This window comes from Bactrocera latifrons, unplaced genomic scaffold (genome assembly GCF_001853355.1).
Source record: "Bactrocera latifrons isolate USDA-ARS-PBARC rearing strain unplaced genomic scaffold, ASM185335v1 scaffold_44, whole genome shotgun sequence".
In the NCBI taxonomy this organism is placed as follows: Eukaryota; Metazoa; Arthropoda; class Insecta; order Diptera; family Tephritidae; genus Bactrocera; species Bactrocera latifrons.
Genome location: NW_017537090.1, coordinates 514,239 through 534,668, shown reverse-complemented (window position 1 = coordinate 534,668; position 20,430 = coordinate 514,239). Strand labels below are relative to the sequence as shown.

At 33.8% G+C, this 20,430-nt stretch overlaps 1 protein-coding gene and 1 long non-coding RNA gene across 3 annotated transcripts; one reads left to right on the top strand and one right to left on the bottom strand.

The window, feature by feature from the left end:
• The first annotated feature begins 1,197 nt into the window (after nucleotides 1-1,197).
• LOC108972959 (adenylate kinase isoenzyme 1) lies at nucleotides 1,198-19,526 on the top strand. 2 transcript variants are annotated; one of them, XM_018939927.1, is made up of 7 exons: nucleotides 1,198-1,657; nucleotides 16,099-16,182; nucleotides 16,733-16,855; nucleotides 17,041-17,183; nucleotides 17,250-17,334; nucleotides 18,929-19,078; nucleotides 19,212-19,526. In XM_018939927.1, exons 1-7 carry the CDS (start codon nucleotides 1,655-1,657, stop codon nucleotides 19,308-19,310), a joined length of 687 nt encoding a protein of 228 aa, XP_018795472.1. In that variant the 5' UTR covers nucleotides 1,198-1,654; the 3' UTR covers nucleotides 19,311-19,526. The 2 variants fall into 2 exon arrangements, with proteins under 2 accessions (XP_018795472.1, XP_018795473.1); XM_018939928.1 differs by lacking the exon at nucleotides 16,099-16,182 and having other exon boundaries at nucleotides 1,203-1,657.
• Nucleotides 2,501-3,208, bottom strand: LOC108972960. Its single transcript, XR_001993687.1, has 3 exons — nucleotides 3,142-3,208; nucleotides 2,841-3,060; nucleotides 2,501-2,729 (listed from the first exon to the last, which is right to left on the bottom strand). It is a non-coding gene; the product is annotated as an uncharacterized LOC108972960 (long non-coding RNA).
• Nucleotides 19,527-20,430: the final 904 nt, after the last annotated feature.

Here is a 20,430-nt window from a genome sequence, read left to right as displayed (position 1 = left end):
GGATAAAATCTATGTCTTACTAACTGTCAAATAATCTGTATGTGGGCATTTGTTATCATAACATAATAATTTGCGCAAAGGCGTAGGGTAGGTAGGTTCGAGCTGATGTAGCGCATGCTTTGAGCTCTTGAAAAATTTATTTTATCACATCGCAAAATACAGGTAGGTAGCTGATGTAGCTTTTATGAGGAAAAAAAAATTTTACAAATGTATTTCTGGGAAAAATAAGATAAGAAAAAAGGAGGAAGATCCTTTTTTTCACAAACTTATTTCTGGAAAAATGAGAATTCATATTTTTGGACTACTATATAATAATTGTGACAATGATCTTCTAAATTTCATATTACCGAAATGAAAATGTCGTCGGCATATGTGCAATTCGGATATGTTGCGTCTTTGAAATTTTCATAGAAATGAAAACTGCGCCGTCAAACTGCTGAAGTGACAGCTTAATGTTTACAATATATGGCAAACTAATTAATATTCCATATATTGTAAGCAATAAGCAACGTGAAGTCTCCACAGGCAATAGGCACGCCAATACAGTTAGTAAGACATAGATTTTATCCTGTCGAGATGCCCCGTTAGAGTTTTATCGTTAATCAGCTGTGTGACAGAGTTGCATTTCGATTATTGAAGCTTTATTTTTATATACTTATTGCCGTAATTAGAGTTTATTTATAAATTGTGGTATTATTTTTTATGAAAATTTAAAGGATCCCGCTCATTTTGTGTTTATTTATTGTTGTGTTTTTAGGCTTTTAAATTTTTGTGTGCCTAAAAATTTGCCTTCCTATAACTATTTCCGGTTTGGGAATTTCAAAATGCCACATTAGAAAAAATGCAGACATCTAAAAATATTTAGCTGATTGGCATGATTGCGTTTTGAACAGTGAAACATTTGTATTAAATTAATTTAGTAAAGTTTTAATATAAAATGAAATAATATAGATTTTAAACTTAATAAGAAAACAATGTGTAGAATTTATTATAAGTCGAAAAATTTTACACTTTAATTGCTGAATTTTTTAATTCAAAATTTCTTAAAAACTATAAATTTCCCGCGGCTAAATTTTGTTCCATTATATCTTTTGTAAATATATATAAACACTTAACTATTTTACTTAACAACATAAATGGCAACGATTGTAATGTCATTGAACATATTTCTTTTCCATTTTCATTTTAATTTTGCTAATTTCTCAACTATTTTTAAAAACGAAAAAAATTTATTGTTTCCGACACGACTTCCTTAAACACTGCAAATTATCTTCATTCGCGTGGGCTGAAAATAAACGAAATTCGCTCGTGCGCCGTAAATAAATAATTTAACGCATAAGGTCGTGTATTTTCTTACAAGAGTGGTGTGCAGGTATACAAAGTTTTAGTCATTTTCAAACATTCGCCTTGAGCGCAAGTGCCTCTAGTGTTCGGTTTAACCAATTTGGTACCGATTCTCGCCAGAAGCGGAAAATTTGCGTGACTATAGTAAATAGGAATTTGTTCGTCGGAATCATAAAACAATTCCCCAGAATCGAGAAGCAACAGCTGAGCACACCACTGACCGTGCAGCCGAAATTACAAAGGCGTACATAAACACTGCTAAAATATTACTCAAACTAAACGCAAATCACAAAAGCTACATTTAATCATCATGGTAAGTGAACGTAGGTGAATTTGCAACTTGAGCAAAACTTTAATTTTTGTTTTTGTACTGGTGTCTCGAGTGAAAAACGCTTAGCATTTTGACAATACAACACTCCTTTTAACCTCTTTTGGTTTGACATTGTCCCACTAAAGTGAACAGTGATCATTATTGGTTTTTTCATTACCAATTGGACTGGATAGTGTGGGGTGGTTGAAGTGAAACATGCGTAAAATGTATAATATTACAAAGTACTTATGTACATGTCATTATAAAAGAGATTTTCTCGCTTCGCTAAGAGCATGCATCGGCCGCTATTGACAACGACCTTGACCCCAATAGTAGTCGTCACAGTGTAGAACTAAGCAGGAATGTACGTGTGTGTAGAAACAAATCAAAACAGAAAGTTGTTGCTCTTTGCTCGTGCAAACAATTATTTTAAAATAATGTACTCAATATGTTATTGTTTATATTACGAAATTAAGCAGTACTATATTTTTCAGCATTTTGTTGCAATCAAACATAGGTACATACTCGTAGTTTTTTATGCTCCTTTAATCAATCGATATGATAAGATAATCTCTTTAAAACATTTCTTTAAAAGGTTGGGCTATAAACTTTTCAATGTCGTGATATACATACTTACATTTTTCATAATACATATAAAAACCAATTAAGAAGTGCAAGGATATGCATATAAGTAAGTATGTATTTCACACAAATGTAATATTTAATTTATAATAACGAAAAGTTAAATGTATTTTATAATTTTTGAAATTTCTAATGTGAAAAATAAATGTGTATTTTTAAGCGCATATTGCAAAATATTTGAGTTCAACTTCATGCAAGGTTTAATTAATTTTTTTTTTTAGTGTAATATTAATAAAATTAGGCTCACAAATAGGAGATGTGGCTTAAAAAATGTATTCATTCTTTATTTTGAACCTCGTTCAGCCATGCCCGTATGTATATACGCGAACTAGTCCTTCAGTTTTTGAAATATTGGTCTGAAATGCACACATTCTTCTCTTCTAATACTCATTTGTCGGAGCCGTCGATATTGGATATTGACTATAGCATGTAACTGCCGCAAAAATTTACCAACCAAAATCAAGACAAAGATTTTTTTATTTAGTAATGTTATTCTACTTTTTTGCTTGATTTTTCACATATGCAATTTTTGTCAAACAATTACCTTTGTTCAGCCGTTGTATATCCGTTCTTTTATAATTTATCTCGTCTCGCAGGCCATGCACTCTTATCTTCCAGTAAATTTATTTAATACATACTATATATTGTATTTTCCAAATTTTAACAACTATCCCAACATCTTGGAGCAATTTAATGTTACACAGTTTGTTTGCATAACCGTTTTAAAGATGCACTCCTTGATAAAAAAAACATTTTTCGTCTCTCTTGAAATAATAGAAATAGTAATATTATTCTTAGTCCTCTAATTTTATGATTCTACTCAAATTCAATCATGGATTTATCACCTTGCAGGTTCTTTTCGTTAACTGATGACAGTAGCCTTAGTTTGTGGAGCACACTGCAATCTGTTGCTGCAATAATAATATTGTTTATAGCTGTGGCTAAACTTTAAAACCTTGAATAACTTCTCTTTAGACTGGTTCATAGTCAAGTCACAAAGATACCTTTCAATATCTACTATATATATATATATATATATATATAATATATATGTATATATATATATATATATACTTAATCCCTAAAACTTAAGTAATTAGTCTTGTAGTAATCGGCCTTGGTTCTCACCAATTAAGTGTCTTCTCTATTAAAGTAGCCATGATAAATAAATTGGTCCAAATGTGTACAGTAAACTTGTATAAATGATCTGATTCTCGCCACATTCGTCAATACGCAACGATATAGGTAGATATGTATAACTTACAATCAGTCATTTAAACAACAAATCCGTGCTATCAAAAATTCGAAAATCATTTTTTTTTTACCTGGTCCATTCACATACATATTTGTATTTTTATTTATATTAGCAGCGTTTTACATACGAAAACAGTCTACCAAAAAACGTACGAGAATACAAAACATAAATAACACAAAAGTATAATGAATCGGGATAAGAAATGAAACCGAAGAGAAAGGGATAACTGATTGTTTGGTTTACTGTTTTGCGAAAATAAAATCAAAGTTGATTGTCTACATTCCAAAAGTTTTGACGTCAAGGTGCTGCTTTTTAAATAATCGGGGTTTTTCGATTTGTTGTTTTTGCATAAATTAGTGAATATGCGCAAATCACGCATAATCAATAAAACAGGCGTTAGTTAGTTGTTTGTTCTGAAAATCAAAAGTCATTCCAAGATGTTGCCAACTCCCGGTTGAAAATATTATGGCGATGCCGATTCTATACTAGCATAATTTGGCATTTGGACTTTTTTGTCTCACAATCGTGCGTTTATTCGTAAGCCGGCAGGCGAACTTTGATGGTAAAGAAACATAATGTTAATTCAGCATTTTTGCGATTCATTTCATAAAAGTAAGCAAAAACATAGCGACTCGCCGCATTCGTAAGTGGCGCTCAGTTATGACCAAAAGTAGGTGATAATCGATGAATTCGCGGTGAATGTACAGTTTTTCTTCAGTACATGGGGAATTAGCTGCAGTTTAAAATAAAACAAATATCAGAATTATTTAACGTAATATTTGTAATGCAAATTCTCGCGCGATTTTAATTTTTTGTATAAGACTTTTGAAAGAAAACTTTTATGAGGTGTAGTGATAGCGGAGCTACTATGTGAGTTTAATTTATAAACATATATATTTTTTAATAATCATGTGATTTACCATAAGTTATATGTGACATAATTTATATATTGAATGTGCGTGCAAATCTTTTATGAAGCATAATAAAATAAGAGCAGTGACGTTTTTTAATCTTTCCAATATTCTTTTGGTTGTTAGTGCGTGACGTTAATTGAATATATGTATGTATTTAGATAAACATGAAATGTGTGGGTGTAAACTACAGTGTATTTTTAATGGGACTATTGACTTTATAAAAATACTTGCCACTATACTATCGAGGAAATTAAAAAAGAATATATATATATATATTTTAGTTTATAATAAAAACCAAAAAGTTTACATACATATTTACTTTTTAAAATCAGCTACATTGTCTAAAAGTGTCCAGCATAACAATAATTTATTGCCGACTACCAACTAATCAAATTTAACCGAACTGAAAAAAACAAAAAACTACAATTCCTCATATTTTAATACAAATTTTTATTAATCCAATTTTCTATACACTTATTATAAACCTTCATTGATTTCTTTGTCCCACTTAAATATTTGTGTTCTTGATACAAAAAACTCCCCAAAAAGATACGCAAAATTTCTAGCAAATTCGTTATTAAAGTTTTTCCATGGCAAAAATCGCTAGTAAAAAATTATATACGGAGATCAGGCTGACTTAAAAAATTTTGTATTAATCTATGAAAATTTTTGCATTGATTTAGTTTGGTCATATAGTTTATTTGCGCCAGTTCTAGTCAAATACGATCAGGTGGTTTCTAGTGACAACTCGCGACTTGGCTCTCACGTCACTGTTGACAGTCATAACTTTGAAGTCGTCGATAATTTCGTCTATCTTGTAACCAGCGTAAACACCACCAACATTGTCAGCCTGGAAATCCAACGCAATATTACTCTGCCAACAGGTACTGCCAACAGGTACTACTTCGGACTGAGTGGGCAATCGAGAAGCAAAGTCCTCTGTCGACGAACAAAACAAAACTCTATAAGTCACTCATAATTCCCGTCCTGCTATATGGTGCAGAGGCTTGGGCTATGACAACCACTGACGAGTCAACGTTACGGGTTCACGAGAGAAAAGTTCAGCGAAAGATTTATAGTCCTTTGCACGTTGGCCACGGCGAATATCGCATTCGTTGGAACGATGAGCTGTATGAGATATATGACGAGATTGACATAGTTCAGCGAATTAAAAGACAGCGGCTACGCTGGCTAGGTCATGTTGTCCGAATGGACGAAAACACTCCAGCTCTGAAAGTATTCGACGCTGTACCCGCCGGGGGAAGCAGAGGAAAAGAAAGACCTTCACTCCAATTATCCAATTGGCACCACGTAGCGAATAGAAGAAACGACTAGCGCGCTGTTGTTAACTCGGCTATAATCGCGTAAGCGGTGTCCAATTAAGAAGAAAAAGATTAGTTCTGAATTTCACAGAAAAAACGAGTTAGTTTGAAGATTTTTATTTCTGTATGTCTTTATTAGTAAATTTTAACAAAATGTTTCCTGTAATTTCTTAAGATCTCTCCTTCAAAATACATATATTAAATATTTTACGAAAAGGATACTGTAAATTGCTGATTAAAATAGTTGAAATGAAGTTTTACTAAAAAAACTATAGTTGAATCATAGTAGTATGCAAATTCGAAGGTTTGTCTGTTGCCCTCTACGAATGTTGCTCGTCACAACCTTCGTAAATTTGGCGGCTATTAGTTCGCATGCTATAATTGGATGATAGACATTAGCTATGTAAACTACGGATGATCTTGTCGTCTATTTTTGACATATTTGGTCACTCCACCACACCTCCGATCAAACAAACTTTTTTTAATTTCATGAAATGAATTACAGGGCCATCAACAGTGATATATCAATCAACTACTTCTTATGAGTTAGGTTTTTGACGGCGTCCTCTTATTCCCGCAGTTGCACTAAATCGAAGATATGTATATATATATATATTTATGTTACTTCGATATAATACATTCGAAATGAAAATATGATTGAGTTATTTCCGATTACATACATTTTTTTAAAGAGGTTAAGGTAGTATTAAAGAGAAATCATTTATGTGAAAATTTTGTAAATCTGCTAAACTGATTTGAAATTTTGAATCAAGAGATAACTGCTGCAGTCACGAACTCAACCCACTCGCCAATAATGCTCATTAATTCTATACTAAGCAGACATTCTCACCGCAAAAATGCTCGGTTGTAAAATAATAAATTTTTATTCGCCTTTATTGCACAAAAAATTGCAAAATTATTGCCGCACTTTCATTCCCGAACATTAGATTTTCGTTATTACCATATTCTGCGTTCAAAAGGGAAAATGAAAACTACAATTTATTACTGCGGTTTTGTTATTATACAAATTAATTTTCCTTTCTCGGCGTTGAATGCTTATTTTTACCTTGAAGACACACTTGATAGTGTAAACGGCGTGAATAATAATAATGCTTTCCTTAAAGTTCATGTAACAGATGCCAAAAACGAAAAGCTTCCTCTATAATAAGTACCGAGAAAGTAATTTTGTTTGTTTATTCTGAAACAAAGAAAATTAAAATCTAATGAAAAATAGTTGTAAAATTTTACACACAAACATTAGTTTCAGTTTTATAATTTTTTCACGGTTTATACATACTTGTGCTAACCATCAAAGTCATCATAATAATGAACATCATTATTAGTTCAAATACAAGTATGTAGGTGTGTTTCTATAAATTCCTAAACATGTGTTTATTATACACATAAAACAACCTAACTCGATTTTTATAGATTCTATATAGTGCATTGTGTAATACGCAATAGCTTCGAAATCTGTAATTTTGAAAAAATATTCAAATATTCGATTAAAAGTGAAATTAATCCGAGTCATTGGCTATTAATTGTTGCTAATAACTTAAAACCCCTTCAAACTTATTTAAGCGCTTGATGACTGATGATTTATTCGGGAACATGTATGCAAGTTACGAGTACTAAAAATCTTTTCAAGTAAATTATAAACAAATCACTTATTTTGATTTATGCTATTATAGTTATTTGTTCGTTTTTGGTTATCATTTCTATAGATGTTGCAACGTACTTTTTCAATTCAGGGACCAGGCAGTGGAAGATAGACACATTTTTGAGTACAGCTACGCGCTATAAAAGTAAGGCTCTCCAATGTGTGTCGCAAACATGAGATTTTGTAAGAAGACGGATTAGATACTCATAATCAAAACAATTAAATTTCATTTTTTCACAATGTTTCTAACATTGAGGAATATAACCTAGTGAAATATTATATTTAATTGTAACCAAATCGACAAATATGTCGAATGATTTCGATTTCGAACAGCGTCTACCAATAGGAATAAATTGATTTTGACAGCTCTTGGCGGACATGTTTGCTTACGGATTCGGGTCAAAGTTTGGCTATGTTTTCATCATGTCCTGATACAACACTTTAAAATTATCCAATGTTATACTTATATTAAAACTTCACGTTTTACAATAGCTACTGTATGAGCTCCTTAAAAAAAATGTAGTATTCTCAGATGAAGTCCATTACATGGGCCAGCAAACCAAATTGTCGCTATTGTGGTGAGCGAAATTCTCTGATGGTTCAGGAAAAGCAATTGCATCCTCAAAAATTTACTTTGATGCGGATTGCTATACAGCGATATCATCGGGTCTTATTTCTTTCGAAATTATATCAATATCATCGGAATACGACAGCAGCTGTACACTCTTATAGAAGATGGTACCTTCTCTATTTAGTTCTGCAGCTCGAATTATTTTTTCCAGAAGCAGGTTGCAGAAGTCGCATGATAGGTCCTTCCCAATTCTGACGGAGCTTTTGGTGTTACTCAATGTCAGTTTACACAGCCGTATTAGTTTTGCGGGGATACCAAATTCAGACATCACGGCATAAAGTCATGGTGAATATCTGGTCGGTTGTTGATTTGCTAGGTCTAAAGCCACACTGATAAGGTCCAATCAGTTTGTTGACGGTCTTGAAACCTTCTGTAAGCCATCGCATTTTTTCGTAGAATTCTCGTGCATTTCCCCTATCGGCCAGCTTGTCAAGCTCTGCACGCATTTCGACCTCTTTCTTTTTCTGTCTGCAAACGCGTCTCGCTTCCCTCTTCAACTCTCGGTATCTATCCCATCCCGTACGTGTTGTAGTCGATCGTAACATTGCGAGGTAGCCAGCCTGTTTTCTCTCCGCTGCGACCCGGCCCTCCTATTCGTACATGCTATTCTTTTGCACTTTCCGAAAACCAATGGTCTCGGTTTCAGCTGTACGTAAAGAGGTTGGAGTGCCGTCCCACAGTTGTTGACGAGTGCCTACAGAGAGCAGGGGCCCCGGCGAAGTCGATCAGCCTTAACGCATTTGAGGATGTTTCGTCGTGGAGGCTGAATCTACCGACCGTAGTGCCAAAGATACCTTCTTTGCCCGCCCTGTCTCGTCCATCGCATTTCTTGGACGGCGGTGATGTCAGCCTTTATTTTCACGAGGACATAAACCAGCTGGGCAGCGGAACCTTCCCAATTAAATGACCGGACATTCCAGGTGCATGCCCCCAATTCGTAGTCCTTTTTTCGTTTGCCATGGTGTTCATCAAAAGGGGGGTCTCTCATCCAAGGCTTGTTGTTCCTTTTCATTGGTACGATTTTTTACGTGGCGGGCCCGAAATGAAGAGCACAACCCTGCGGAGGGGATGCTTCGCTTCCTCACTTTAGCTCGCCTTCTCACTTTAGCTCGCCTTCAAACTGATGTTCTTAGGCTATCTAGAGGATACTTGGTCAAAGACCGGAAGTTGTGAGCTGCTTGAGTCATATGTGTAATTGATTACAAAACTTTAAACAGGTACAATATATTTCTCAAGAAAAAACTGTCTTTTTTCGAAATCCATATGCATAAATATATTTTTTTACTTTGCCTATTGCTTAAAGAAGCTTTATCCTGTTAAAAATTTCAAATTAGAAATAAAACTTAATCTATACTTTTGGTCAGTGATGTATCGGTCTGAAATCACTCAAATCACTATAGTGCATATGTGCATAGCTGTCATATGAACCGAACGATTCAAATCATGTCGGAAATAAAAGAGAGGAGGCAAGTAGAAAAATGTAACAAACCATGAAAATCATACGAAATATTTGCACATTTTTTATTTAATTAAACTTTTTTTTGTCTAGAATTTTGCAGACTCGTTGCGTTCGCCTTTACCTTCAGCCTATTGTGGGCGCATTCCCTTCAGAATGCCTAATTTGATTTATGTATATATTTATATTTTCCACTTTTCTCTTTCAATCTTCTTATAATTTTTGTCAAATTGCGTATTAAATAATTTTTAAATCCCAAATACCTTGAAGTTGCCAACCAAATTCTTGTAGTTTTATAGCCGGGCCAATAAAATATAGAATTTAAATTAAATATGTAGAAATTAATGTACTATATAACAATCGTATTTGTGGTTTTATATTGTATCCAATAATTTTTAAATAACATTAACCGACAACATAATTTATATAAAATATTTGCATATTCTCAAGCTGCTATTTTTGTTATCTCAGCTGAGTTCGTAATTATTTTTCTAAGAGAGAAAGGTCTTACTACACCTCTCTTCGGAGGGTATTTACTTATTTTTAGTGTGTATGTGAATACTGTTAGTGTAGCATTTGAAAGTGCGTTTCGCCCATTTGTTTTCCTTTATTTTGAAAGAAAACAATGTTTCTGAACTGAAGAATTTTCAGATTCAATTCTCACTGAATTTATCAAACAGCGGGTCAAAGTGCTGTTTGTTTCAGATGGATGTGTAATCTTTGAAGATATTTCGAAATTTTACAAAGAGTGCTGATTGCACGTTATTTATTGATGTATTTATTTTGTTGAGCTGCATGCGTAAATATTTTGGTGTGAATTGACATATTGAAGATTAAATTGACTTTGGAGATTCTCAGTTTATTAGAACATAGGTTTTAAAATGATAAATTATTAATTAAGGGCATACCCACCTACATACGAGTAAAAACTCATCCAAAATTGTATTACAAAGGGCTCTGTCAAAACAACTTCAGGAAAAAATGTACTAATGTTTCCTGATTCTGTAGGAATCTCATTGAGAAAAGTTGTTTTTTATTTTGATCAATCAGTTTATAAGAATTTCCAGTTTAAAATACTTTTATAGCCCTCATGTCATCAATTCCATTGCCTGTCTTCGATCTAGTACAATGTTTCCGCGAATAAGATAATGGAAATTCCCTCTAGTGGTTAAGGAAGTTTTGAATTATAGAAGTTAAAGGGTATTAGAGAGAGGGAATTAACTTTTGAAAAAGCTGATATAATTCATGGTCCATCTCTTCAGTCCTGGAGGGAGCATAAATTGTTCGATCTCTTCTAGTAGCTTTGTATGATTGATTATGTCAAAACTTTTTAATAAGTCCAATGCTAGTATGATCGTCTCATCATGGTTTTGGATTTAGGCCACGAATTTTCTTGACGTTATGACGCTAAATGTATGCACTTTGCATAAGCCATGTTGATGGTCTGCTAGACTCAGATGGTAAGTGAACAATGGAAGTAAGAAGGTATCAAGTCTCTCCACTACTGCAGGAAAGAGTGTTACCGGATTAGATTTGTTTAAGACGGCGAGTTTCCCAGGACTCAGAAATGGGACCAATCGTTCAACTCATAAAATATGGGGCATATGAAGAGTGATCAGCAGCAGATAGGTATTTTAATCCCGTCCCACATACGGTACATATTTCTCCAATCTCAATCTTTCAAACTTAAAATAATAATTTTGGTTATACATACTACATATGTATTGTGTTTATAAAATAAAAATAATATATTGTTGAAATTTTTTTGACATTTCTATATGAATATTCGAAACATTTAATTTCTGATGTTTAATTGTTATTATTTATTTATCAATTCAAATTTATGATAATCACAATGTAATGAGTTACTCGTTAATTACTCTTTTATGCTAGCATCTCGCCACATTGTTGTTATGACATTAGCCATTAACAACTGTCAAATGCATGTTATGTGACAATAGTGAGAGTCAAAACTAAATGCTACTGGAATTTCAACAAAACAACTAACAAACAAACGAATGTGTGGGTTTAAAAATATTATATATTTGATTTTATGCGCGTGTGCTTGTGCATGTTTAATGTACAAATTAGCATTATAAAAACCATAATTTGTTTCACTGCTGCCACTTCGCGTATAAATTATCATTCATATTGCATATTGTTGTTTATCATTTCAACTCTTTCGTTGTATTTTTTCTTTTTTTTTTCAAACAAATAGTAAACTGTAATTGTTTTCACACTTTTTCCCCATTTGAATTAGTGTCATGAGTGGCACAATTGAATTACATGCAAATCGTTTATAGAGACACTGAGACACTTTTAGATTTATAGACGTGGATATGTATGAATATTCACATCTATTTGTTGCTTCTTTCGTTTGGTTGTAAATTATTTAATTTTTCCTGAGTCTATTTTTAAATTTTTGCTTGCTTTTAACAATGAATTTCTGTCTGACAATTTTACACCCAATTATCTCAGCACACAATTCGTTCAATGTCATAATTGACACTTTGGCGGTCAAGTTCGCGCGCCTATTTTACACTTTGCGCTTTCACATTACTCTTACGTTTACCTCTTGGGTATACTATATAGTGACCATATTAGAATCGTATGGGTGCATATGTTTCATTTTATTGCAGTATTTTGAGAACCAATTACAAATTGCCAGATAAATGGCATGCATTTCGTAAATCAATAACAAAGTCGAAACTCACACCGCCTAACCTGATTCTTCCACGAATTTCGCATTTTTGTATATATCTCGTAAATAACAAGAGCTATAGAAAAGATGTATATGACAAACTTGTACGAAATTGTTCAGATGGTCAAAATGTCGATAGTCGTGTATTTTCAATGGAAAATTTTTACATGGCTTGGTCCAGTCCTATTGTTAATATCGACGGCTCAAATTTTCAGAGATTTTTTTGGGTATTTCCAAGGAAATTTCATGACGGGATTGAAAACACTGAGTAGTTAAAAAAAAAACACCCTAGTGTATATACAGAGTGATCCATTTCGAAGTTCCCCACATTAAAAAAAAAAAAAAAAAAAAAAAAAAAAAAAAAAAAAAAAAAAAAAAAAAAAAAAAAAAAAACACACAAACTTCAAATTTTATGTGGGATGTATGTAATCATTCGAAAGGATATTCTTTGCCATTTATTTATTAAAGATTATCTCTTTCAATGTTGGCCGTGGTCTAACGGTGTGAAATCACGCGATCGACCGGCCCATAACGTGAAATTATCTGCTCGCCGAAGTGTTTTCTCATTATATTCATTAAATGATGCGATATGTGGGAAGTGGCGCCGTCTTGTTGAAACCAAATACCGCGGAGATCACGAGCTTCATTTTCGGGCCATTTACGATAACGTTCTTACCGGTATCAACTTTGAAGAAATAATGATCGATGATTCCACCGGCACACAAACCATACCAAACCTTTTCTTTGCCCATTGAGCTAGAAATGAGCCTTGGCTCGAGCACTTCGAGATCTTCATCAAAAATGTATTCGCAATTTCATTCGTTTTCATTATTAATTAAACGTCATTGGGCCACAACCACGCCTCCTTCCCATAATAAGAGACTTGTAACAAATTTCAAAAACAAAATTTCAGAAAGATCAAGTTAAAATATACCACTTGTCTTGCACGCGCCAAATATTTCATTCATAAATATTAGAAGGGGTTATATGTATATACTTGCATATATTTCAACATTTCCCCTCGCTTTTTTTATTATTATATAATATATTCGAAAACTTGTACCCACAAACAACTGCTTCGACTCTCATGGCTGCAGCTAAATATAAAACTACCCAATAAGAAAATATGAAGGTCAAGTAAAAGTTCTTTAAAAAGTTCAAAGCATTAATAAAGGCGTCAAGGCAGCAAGAGATTTCTCATTAGCGATTTTCTCACGAATACTTTTCCACAATTTTGAAAGCTTGAGCAATCAATAATCAGGCAATTATTACGCGAGCGGTGTTGGTAGATAAAGACTGCCGCACACACTTCAAAAAACTACCAGACAGGGCACTTTGCCAGCTCTAAATGATGCATGTGAGAGAAAATTTTGCTGTGCCACTTGTTAAAGTTCTTAAAAATACGAAGAATGACATAATTGTATTATTATTTTTTTAATGTTGCACATAATTAATTCTTGTATTTTTTTTTTTTTTTTGTTGAGAACACGGGTTTAACATTCTATTTATTTATTTTGACATAACGAATTTCTTTGCTGGATTTTTATAGCCTGAACAGGGTATATTAGGTTTGTCACGAAGTTTGTAACACCCAGAAGGAAGCGTCGGAGACCCTATAAAGTATATATCTAAATGATCAGTATGTTGAGCTGAGTCAATTTAGCCATGCCCGTCTGTCTGTCTGTCTGTCTGTCTGTATATAATACAAACTAGTCCCTCAATTTTTAAGATATCGTTTTGAAATTTTGCAAACGTCATTTTCTCTTCAAGAAGCTGCTCACTTGTCGGAACTGCCGATATCGGACCACTATAACATATAGCTGCCATACAAACTGAACGATCGGAATCAAGTTCTTGTATGGAAAGCTTTTGCATTTGACAAGATATACTCACGAAATTTGGCACGAATTATTTTCTAGAGCAACATTGTAACATCCGATGAAATTTTTCGCCTTACTATAGCGTATAGCTGCCATACAAACTGAACGATTGGAAAAAAGTCCTTGTATGGAAAACTTGCGCATTTGAGTGGTATCTTCACAAAATTTGATATGGATTACTGTTTAAGGTAATAATATAATATCCGCAAAAATTGTTCAGATCGGATTACTATAACATATAGCTTTCATATAAACTGAACACATAGTTACTAAAAGAAATACACCTGTGAAGGGTATATTAGCTTCGGTGCAGCCGAAGTTAACGTTTTTTCTTGTTTTCTTGTCTATGTGCAAACTTGTGTTTACGGATTTTTTTTCGAAATCCTTATGTAAATTTATTAAAACCATTTTTTTTTTTTTTTTGACTGTAAAAGTATAAATTAATTGATGGTTAATATAAATCTTTCTTTTTTTGCTTAAACCGAAGCGAAAACATTTTGATTGCCGTGTTCGAATGTATGATACTCTATTTTCCTGGTCAAATTCCGGAAAGTGCATTTTTGTACGAACAGTTTTTTCATCTTAGATATGCAGTAGGATGTACCGTACTTGGTACATTGAAATGAAAATTTTGGTTTGCCTTAAGTTGATGAAAATTAAAAGTCTCAATAATAGAATGGGTCTTTTAGATATTCATATTCTGATATCTCGAGATCCGCCCAACCGATTTCAACAGAATTGCGTACGTGATATTCTTATATTACAATGGGAAAATAAGTAAACTCGGACTACAGCCATGCTTCCATATAACACAATTTAACATTCAATTTGCAACTTTTATTCTCCAGTGTACAAATCAAGAAACAATTAATTGAACAGGATACAACTTTTCACGTAAATCAAACCAAACTGTTCAAGCGTCCCTAGGTACTAAATATGTGGGCTCAGTATTGCCATAAATTTAAAAATATACATATATAAGAAAATTCTAATGCTATAAATAAATAATATATATTGTTGATTTTTTTTTTACACCCGAAACGATGTATGTTTTCCGATAAGTGATTAATGGACTATAGCGATTAGATTAGCGCATTTTAAGTAAAATTATTTTTTCAACCAATATTTAACAGTAATATTGTTTATAGGTATAAATTTCTGTTAACTAATAATAATTCCGCCAAACCAATTCATATCAAATACTCGTATATATTGGTTGTCAAAAAAGTCTTGCGGTATTTTCGCTAGTTGGCGCTGAGAGCGCGTAGTTCTAGTTTTATTCGTCGCATCGGGTCATGCTATTCCTTTTTGGAAAGCTCATTTCACGCGTTAACAAGTGTTTGATTGATTGTCGTTTCTTTTAAGTCGTTCGTGAGTTATAGCGTCGCAAACATGGAAAAAAAAGAGAAAATACGGCATATTTTACAGTACTACTATGATAAAGGCAAAAATGCATCTCAAGCCGCCAATAAAATTTGTGCAGTTTATGGACCCGATACAGTTTCCATTTCCACGGCACAACGATGGTTTCAGCGTTTTCGTTCTGGTGTAGAGGTGGTCGAAGCTGTCCCACGCTCCGGAAGGCCTGTGGTCGAAAATTGCGATAAAATCGCTGAATTGGTCGAAACAGACCGACATAGTAGCAGCCGTAGCATCGGCCAAGAGCCGGGTATGAGCCATCAAAAAAAATTTTATGAACAATTGAAAATTCAATAAAAATACCGCAAAACTTTTTTGACAACCTAATATAAATATTTTTTTTTTTTTAAATTTGAAATCGCAACTAATTACGCTGTGCTCTACAAATTTTAATTCCAATTAAATAGTCCAACAATTCTAATTTGAATTAAGTAGTTATTGGAATTAAATAAATATATTTTAATCAGCAAAAAACGTGTGCGCCAGTGCACCGGCTTATTTGTTATACTTTATACTGTTTTTACTCGTCTATGTCTCAACTACACTATGTATGTGTTTGTCCAGTTATTTATGTGTCACCAAATGGCGATGAAGAAGGAAGCCAATGACAAATCGAAGGCCGCCGAACTTCGAAGAGCACAAATCGGTGTAAGTAAACGATAAATAACCGAAAGGTCTAAACCCAACGTTTCGTAATGTATAGTATGGTACTTCTAAACAAATTCGAATGAGCGTGTAAATTAAGAAATACCTTTAAAAAAGAAATTGTCTGGCTCCGAAAATACTGAAATTGCACGGATGTTGCTTAGTGTGCTTCAAAATACATATGTAGAGCAAATTTATATCTCGAAATTTTCAACGCATTTCATAATACTCAGCTAAAAGTCTTCAGTATGTAAAAACGCTTGTAACATATAAATATATTTATTAATCTCTCAAGAGCCCAATGTATTAACTAATCGCAAAATATCTGAGCTTATCAGTCAAACTTACCCGCCCGAATGTCGTAACAAATTTACTCGCCTATGCAAACCTAATTTATCCTGCTTCTTTGCAAAAAACGTGAAAAAATATTTCCAAAATTAAATTATCGGTATTTAAATGATATGTGTATATTTGTAATTAGATGGCGTGTAGTAAACTTAATTGCGTATAAGCATTGTAACCATCGGCTTTAACGGCTACTTAATTTTTTTAGGTTGGCGTACCAATTGTCTGGATTTTGGGCGGTCCCGGTTGCGGCAAAGGAACGCAATGCGCCAAAATTGTAGAAAAATATGGATTCACACACTTGAGCTCCGGTGATTTACTGCGCGCAGAGGTGATTATTCATAAAGATAATAAAAAAATAGTTGACTTCGTTTCACAAATTCGAGACAATGGAGAATCGAACAAACAACTGCTGTGAATACTTTCGACTATTGTAAACTGATACTTAGAAATATATAACACGCTTGAATGACGGATCAAAGAATATTTAATACAAACTCTCTGTTCATTATACAGGTGGCCTCTGGCTCCGATAAGGGTCGTGAATTGGCAGCTATCATGAAAGAGGGAAAATTGGTGCCAAACGAAGCTGTCTTATGCCTGCTAGCCAAAGCCATTGCCGATCACAAGTGCGACTCGAAGGGCTTTCTAATTGATGGGTGTGTGAATTTTTCCTTTTCCTCAATTTAAAAGTACTATTAATTCCTTTCGTTTATTATTTCCAGTTACCCACGCGAAAAGGATCAAGGCGCAGCTTTTGAACGTCAAATTGCACCAGCGGATCTGATTATCTACTTTGATTGTTCGGATGTAAGTACATAACAGTATTGATTTTATTGGGAATGTTTTCGAATAAAGTCATACATAATTTACATAAAAAGCATACCGACTTCTTTACCGGGATATTTGCTAGATGTTGTTAGAATTTTACTTGTCACGTAAACTTTTTAACATTTCCAGTTAGGGAAATTTTTCGAGGGGTTCGGAAAGGGGGAGAGAGATGTTAGATAAGAGTAGAGCATTCAAGAAAGTTGGTATATCATGCGCGTTCTCGTTGTGTGTAGGAAATAAGTTTGGTATTCCGGGATAGAGCGTGAATTAGTAGTTAATTTGATATATAATTTTCCGTAGTTCCTAGGTGGAATATACGGCCTTTGTTGAGTTCGGTTCCGGTAATTAGATGAGTAGGTGATTAGCCTTCTGCATCCGAGCCTAGTTCCGGGGCTGCCAGTTTCGCTCATGGCAGGCAAGGGCGTAGGAGTTTCCTCCTCGCAGGTGCTAAGGTTATAACGCCTTTACTCGGTTGTCAGAGCCTCGTTCGTAGTAAACGGGGGGTACCGCGCGAAGGTGAGGTTGACGTTTGGAAGGGATAGGCTATATATTCGCATCACGAACCCCATTTGCCCATTTTTGGTATTATAAAATCTTGCAGAGCCCACTTCTAAATTGTACTGGTCCTCGACGATATTACCAGCGCAATATAGTTTACGATCAGGCGGCCGATTGCTATTTATGTTGCCAACAATGTTTTCTTATCTTGCTACTGATTTGAGGAGCTTGTTTTAGAGATAATAGTGATAATTTCAATAATCAAGTATTGTAGTCTGTCAATTTACTTTATTTTCGCTCGACTTGTTTGTAGTCGGAATTTAAATTTTTTTCAGTTAATAAAAATGGTCATCGAGAATCTTAAGCTCTTTATGAGCGGGAAGTACTTATTTCGGGCCTAAAGCTATGACATCCAACATCAGTCTTAATAGAGGTTATAGAATGGAAATTGGTTTGTCATAAATCAGGTTGCTTCCCGAACTCGGAAATTTAAGATACGGTAAAAAGGTGTTCAATACGAAAGTACTGATATTGGTCCGTCTCAAAACTATGGATGCCTAAAATTTTTAACGTCACTTTGCAGTTGATTTTTCATTTCAGGATGTCAAAAAGCTATAAAATATCTAGGAAAATATAAAGAAATTGAAAATATTTTAATACCAATGATATCAAAAGTGAGCAAAACTCTCAATAAAAAATTAAAAAATTATGTTAGTCGTGGAACTGACCACATTTTACTGACAATTTTTGACAACTAAACACTTGATTCCCATAAAGTTATTAAACTTAACAAAACTAAATAACTCTAACATCGACAAAGATTTTGAAGCTTATGGGTATAGCTACCCAGATTTTATGCAACTTTCTACCATATCTGCTCAAGCTCTATAAATAAAACATATGTAGGCACATATATTTATGTCGTACGAGTTGTCCCATTCTTTTAGTTTTTTTGAACGCAGGAAGCAATCATATTACTTTTCATTTAAGAAATTTCAGAAAATTTAATTAAATTAAAAATAACTTATAATATGTAACAAATTACTAAACATTTGTTTATTATTTTTTATTTCAGGATGTTATGGTCCAACGTATAATGGGACGTGCGGCTGCTTCCACAGAAGTGCGTGCCGATGACAATGAGGAAACCATTAAGACTCGTCTGGCCACCTTCAGAACAAATACAAATGCCATTCTAACCCAATACATCGAGAAAACGATAACGGTAAGAGGCAGGCAAATACTGCGTCTGAAGAAAGTGATGAATACTTTTACCATAAATATAAAATATATTATCAAAATTAAAAGAAACTTTAATATTTATTTTCCTATTTGATTTGTCTTCTATTTCGATGTAGCTCAACGCCGAACGTTCCGCCGATGATATTTTCGTGGATGTGCAACGCGCTCTGGATTGTTTGATACAGAAGAAGGCGCAGGCGGTTGCATGCGCCTAATCAATGACTCACCAACAACCACAAAAACAAACATACATACAAATGTATATGCATCAATTATTTATTTTATAATTAATTTACGTGAATGCACCTAGATATAGATATTGTAGCACAATTCAAACACGCATACCTGTCTACAAATGATATTAGCTAATAATAAAAGCCAAAGAACAACAAAAAATACAGTATACCTTCAAGCTACTTAAACACCTTAAATGATATACAGCCAAGAAGAGTCGCTTAAGTCGCTTAAGCATAATAGCACATAATTCCCATACTTTGAGCGTTAGAGGAAGCAGCTGGCATTGCATTGCATCATAAGCGTGCAGAAAAATAATTTAAAATTGTAGTACAACAATAGGAGATCTTTAAGGGAAATACACATGTGCTTTAAAAAAATTATAATGTACTTTATTTACTTAATTCAATACACCAAAGAAATTACAAATTGTTACAAACAAAAGTAATTGTCGCAATAAAAACTTAAAACTATTGATTTTATTCAAATAAGTTTTAATTGTAAAAGTGATTGGGTTTTTTAGAGACTTATTAAAATACCGCTAGTTCCAAATTAATAATCGCAATTGGAAAAAAAAAAACCGTAAGAGGAAAGTATGAAAGTGAGCCGGATTGAAGGCTGTGGATTCTCCACTGCGCCATAGGGTTAGCGTTTGGCTGCCAACAGAACCTTTATCCAGACTCTCCGGTTTCAATCTAAAAACGTTTAAGAGGCTGAGGGGACGTATTAAGCCCAAAGGTGTAAAGCATTCTCGATTTGGACCTTTCTAGAAATTATGGGAACAATCCTGGACGGGTTTTGAGTTGAATGAAATATTAGAGACCTTATTTTTAGTCTTCTTTTCGATAGAGTGAAGGAGTAAGGTAGCGAACGTGCTCGACGAAATGTGAGTTCTTTCTTCATAGAGCTCGTCCGTCGACGATCTGCTCAAAAAACTTCAGCATTGCGACTGCCGGCTGATTGCCTATGCAGACGATGTAGCACTCATGATCAGAGGAAGGTTCTTGGCTACCGTATATAAGATGGCGCAAGGTATTTGAGCGTCATAACTGTTTGGGTAGGTGAGAGCGGCGTCGCCAGTAAACCAAATAAAATCGAGGT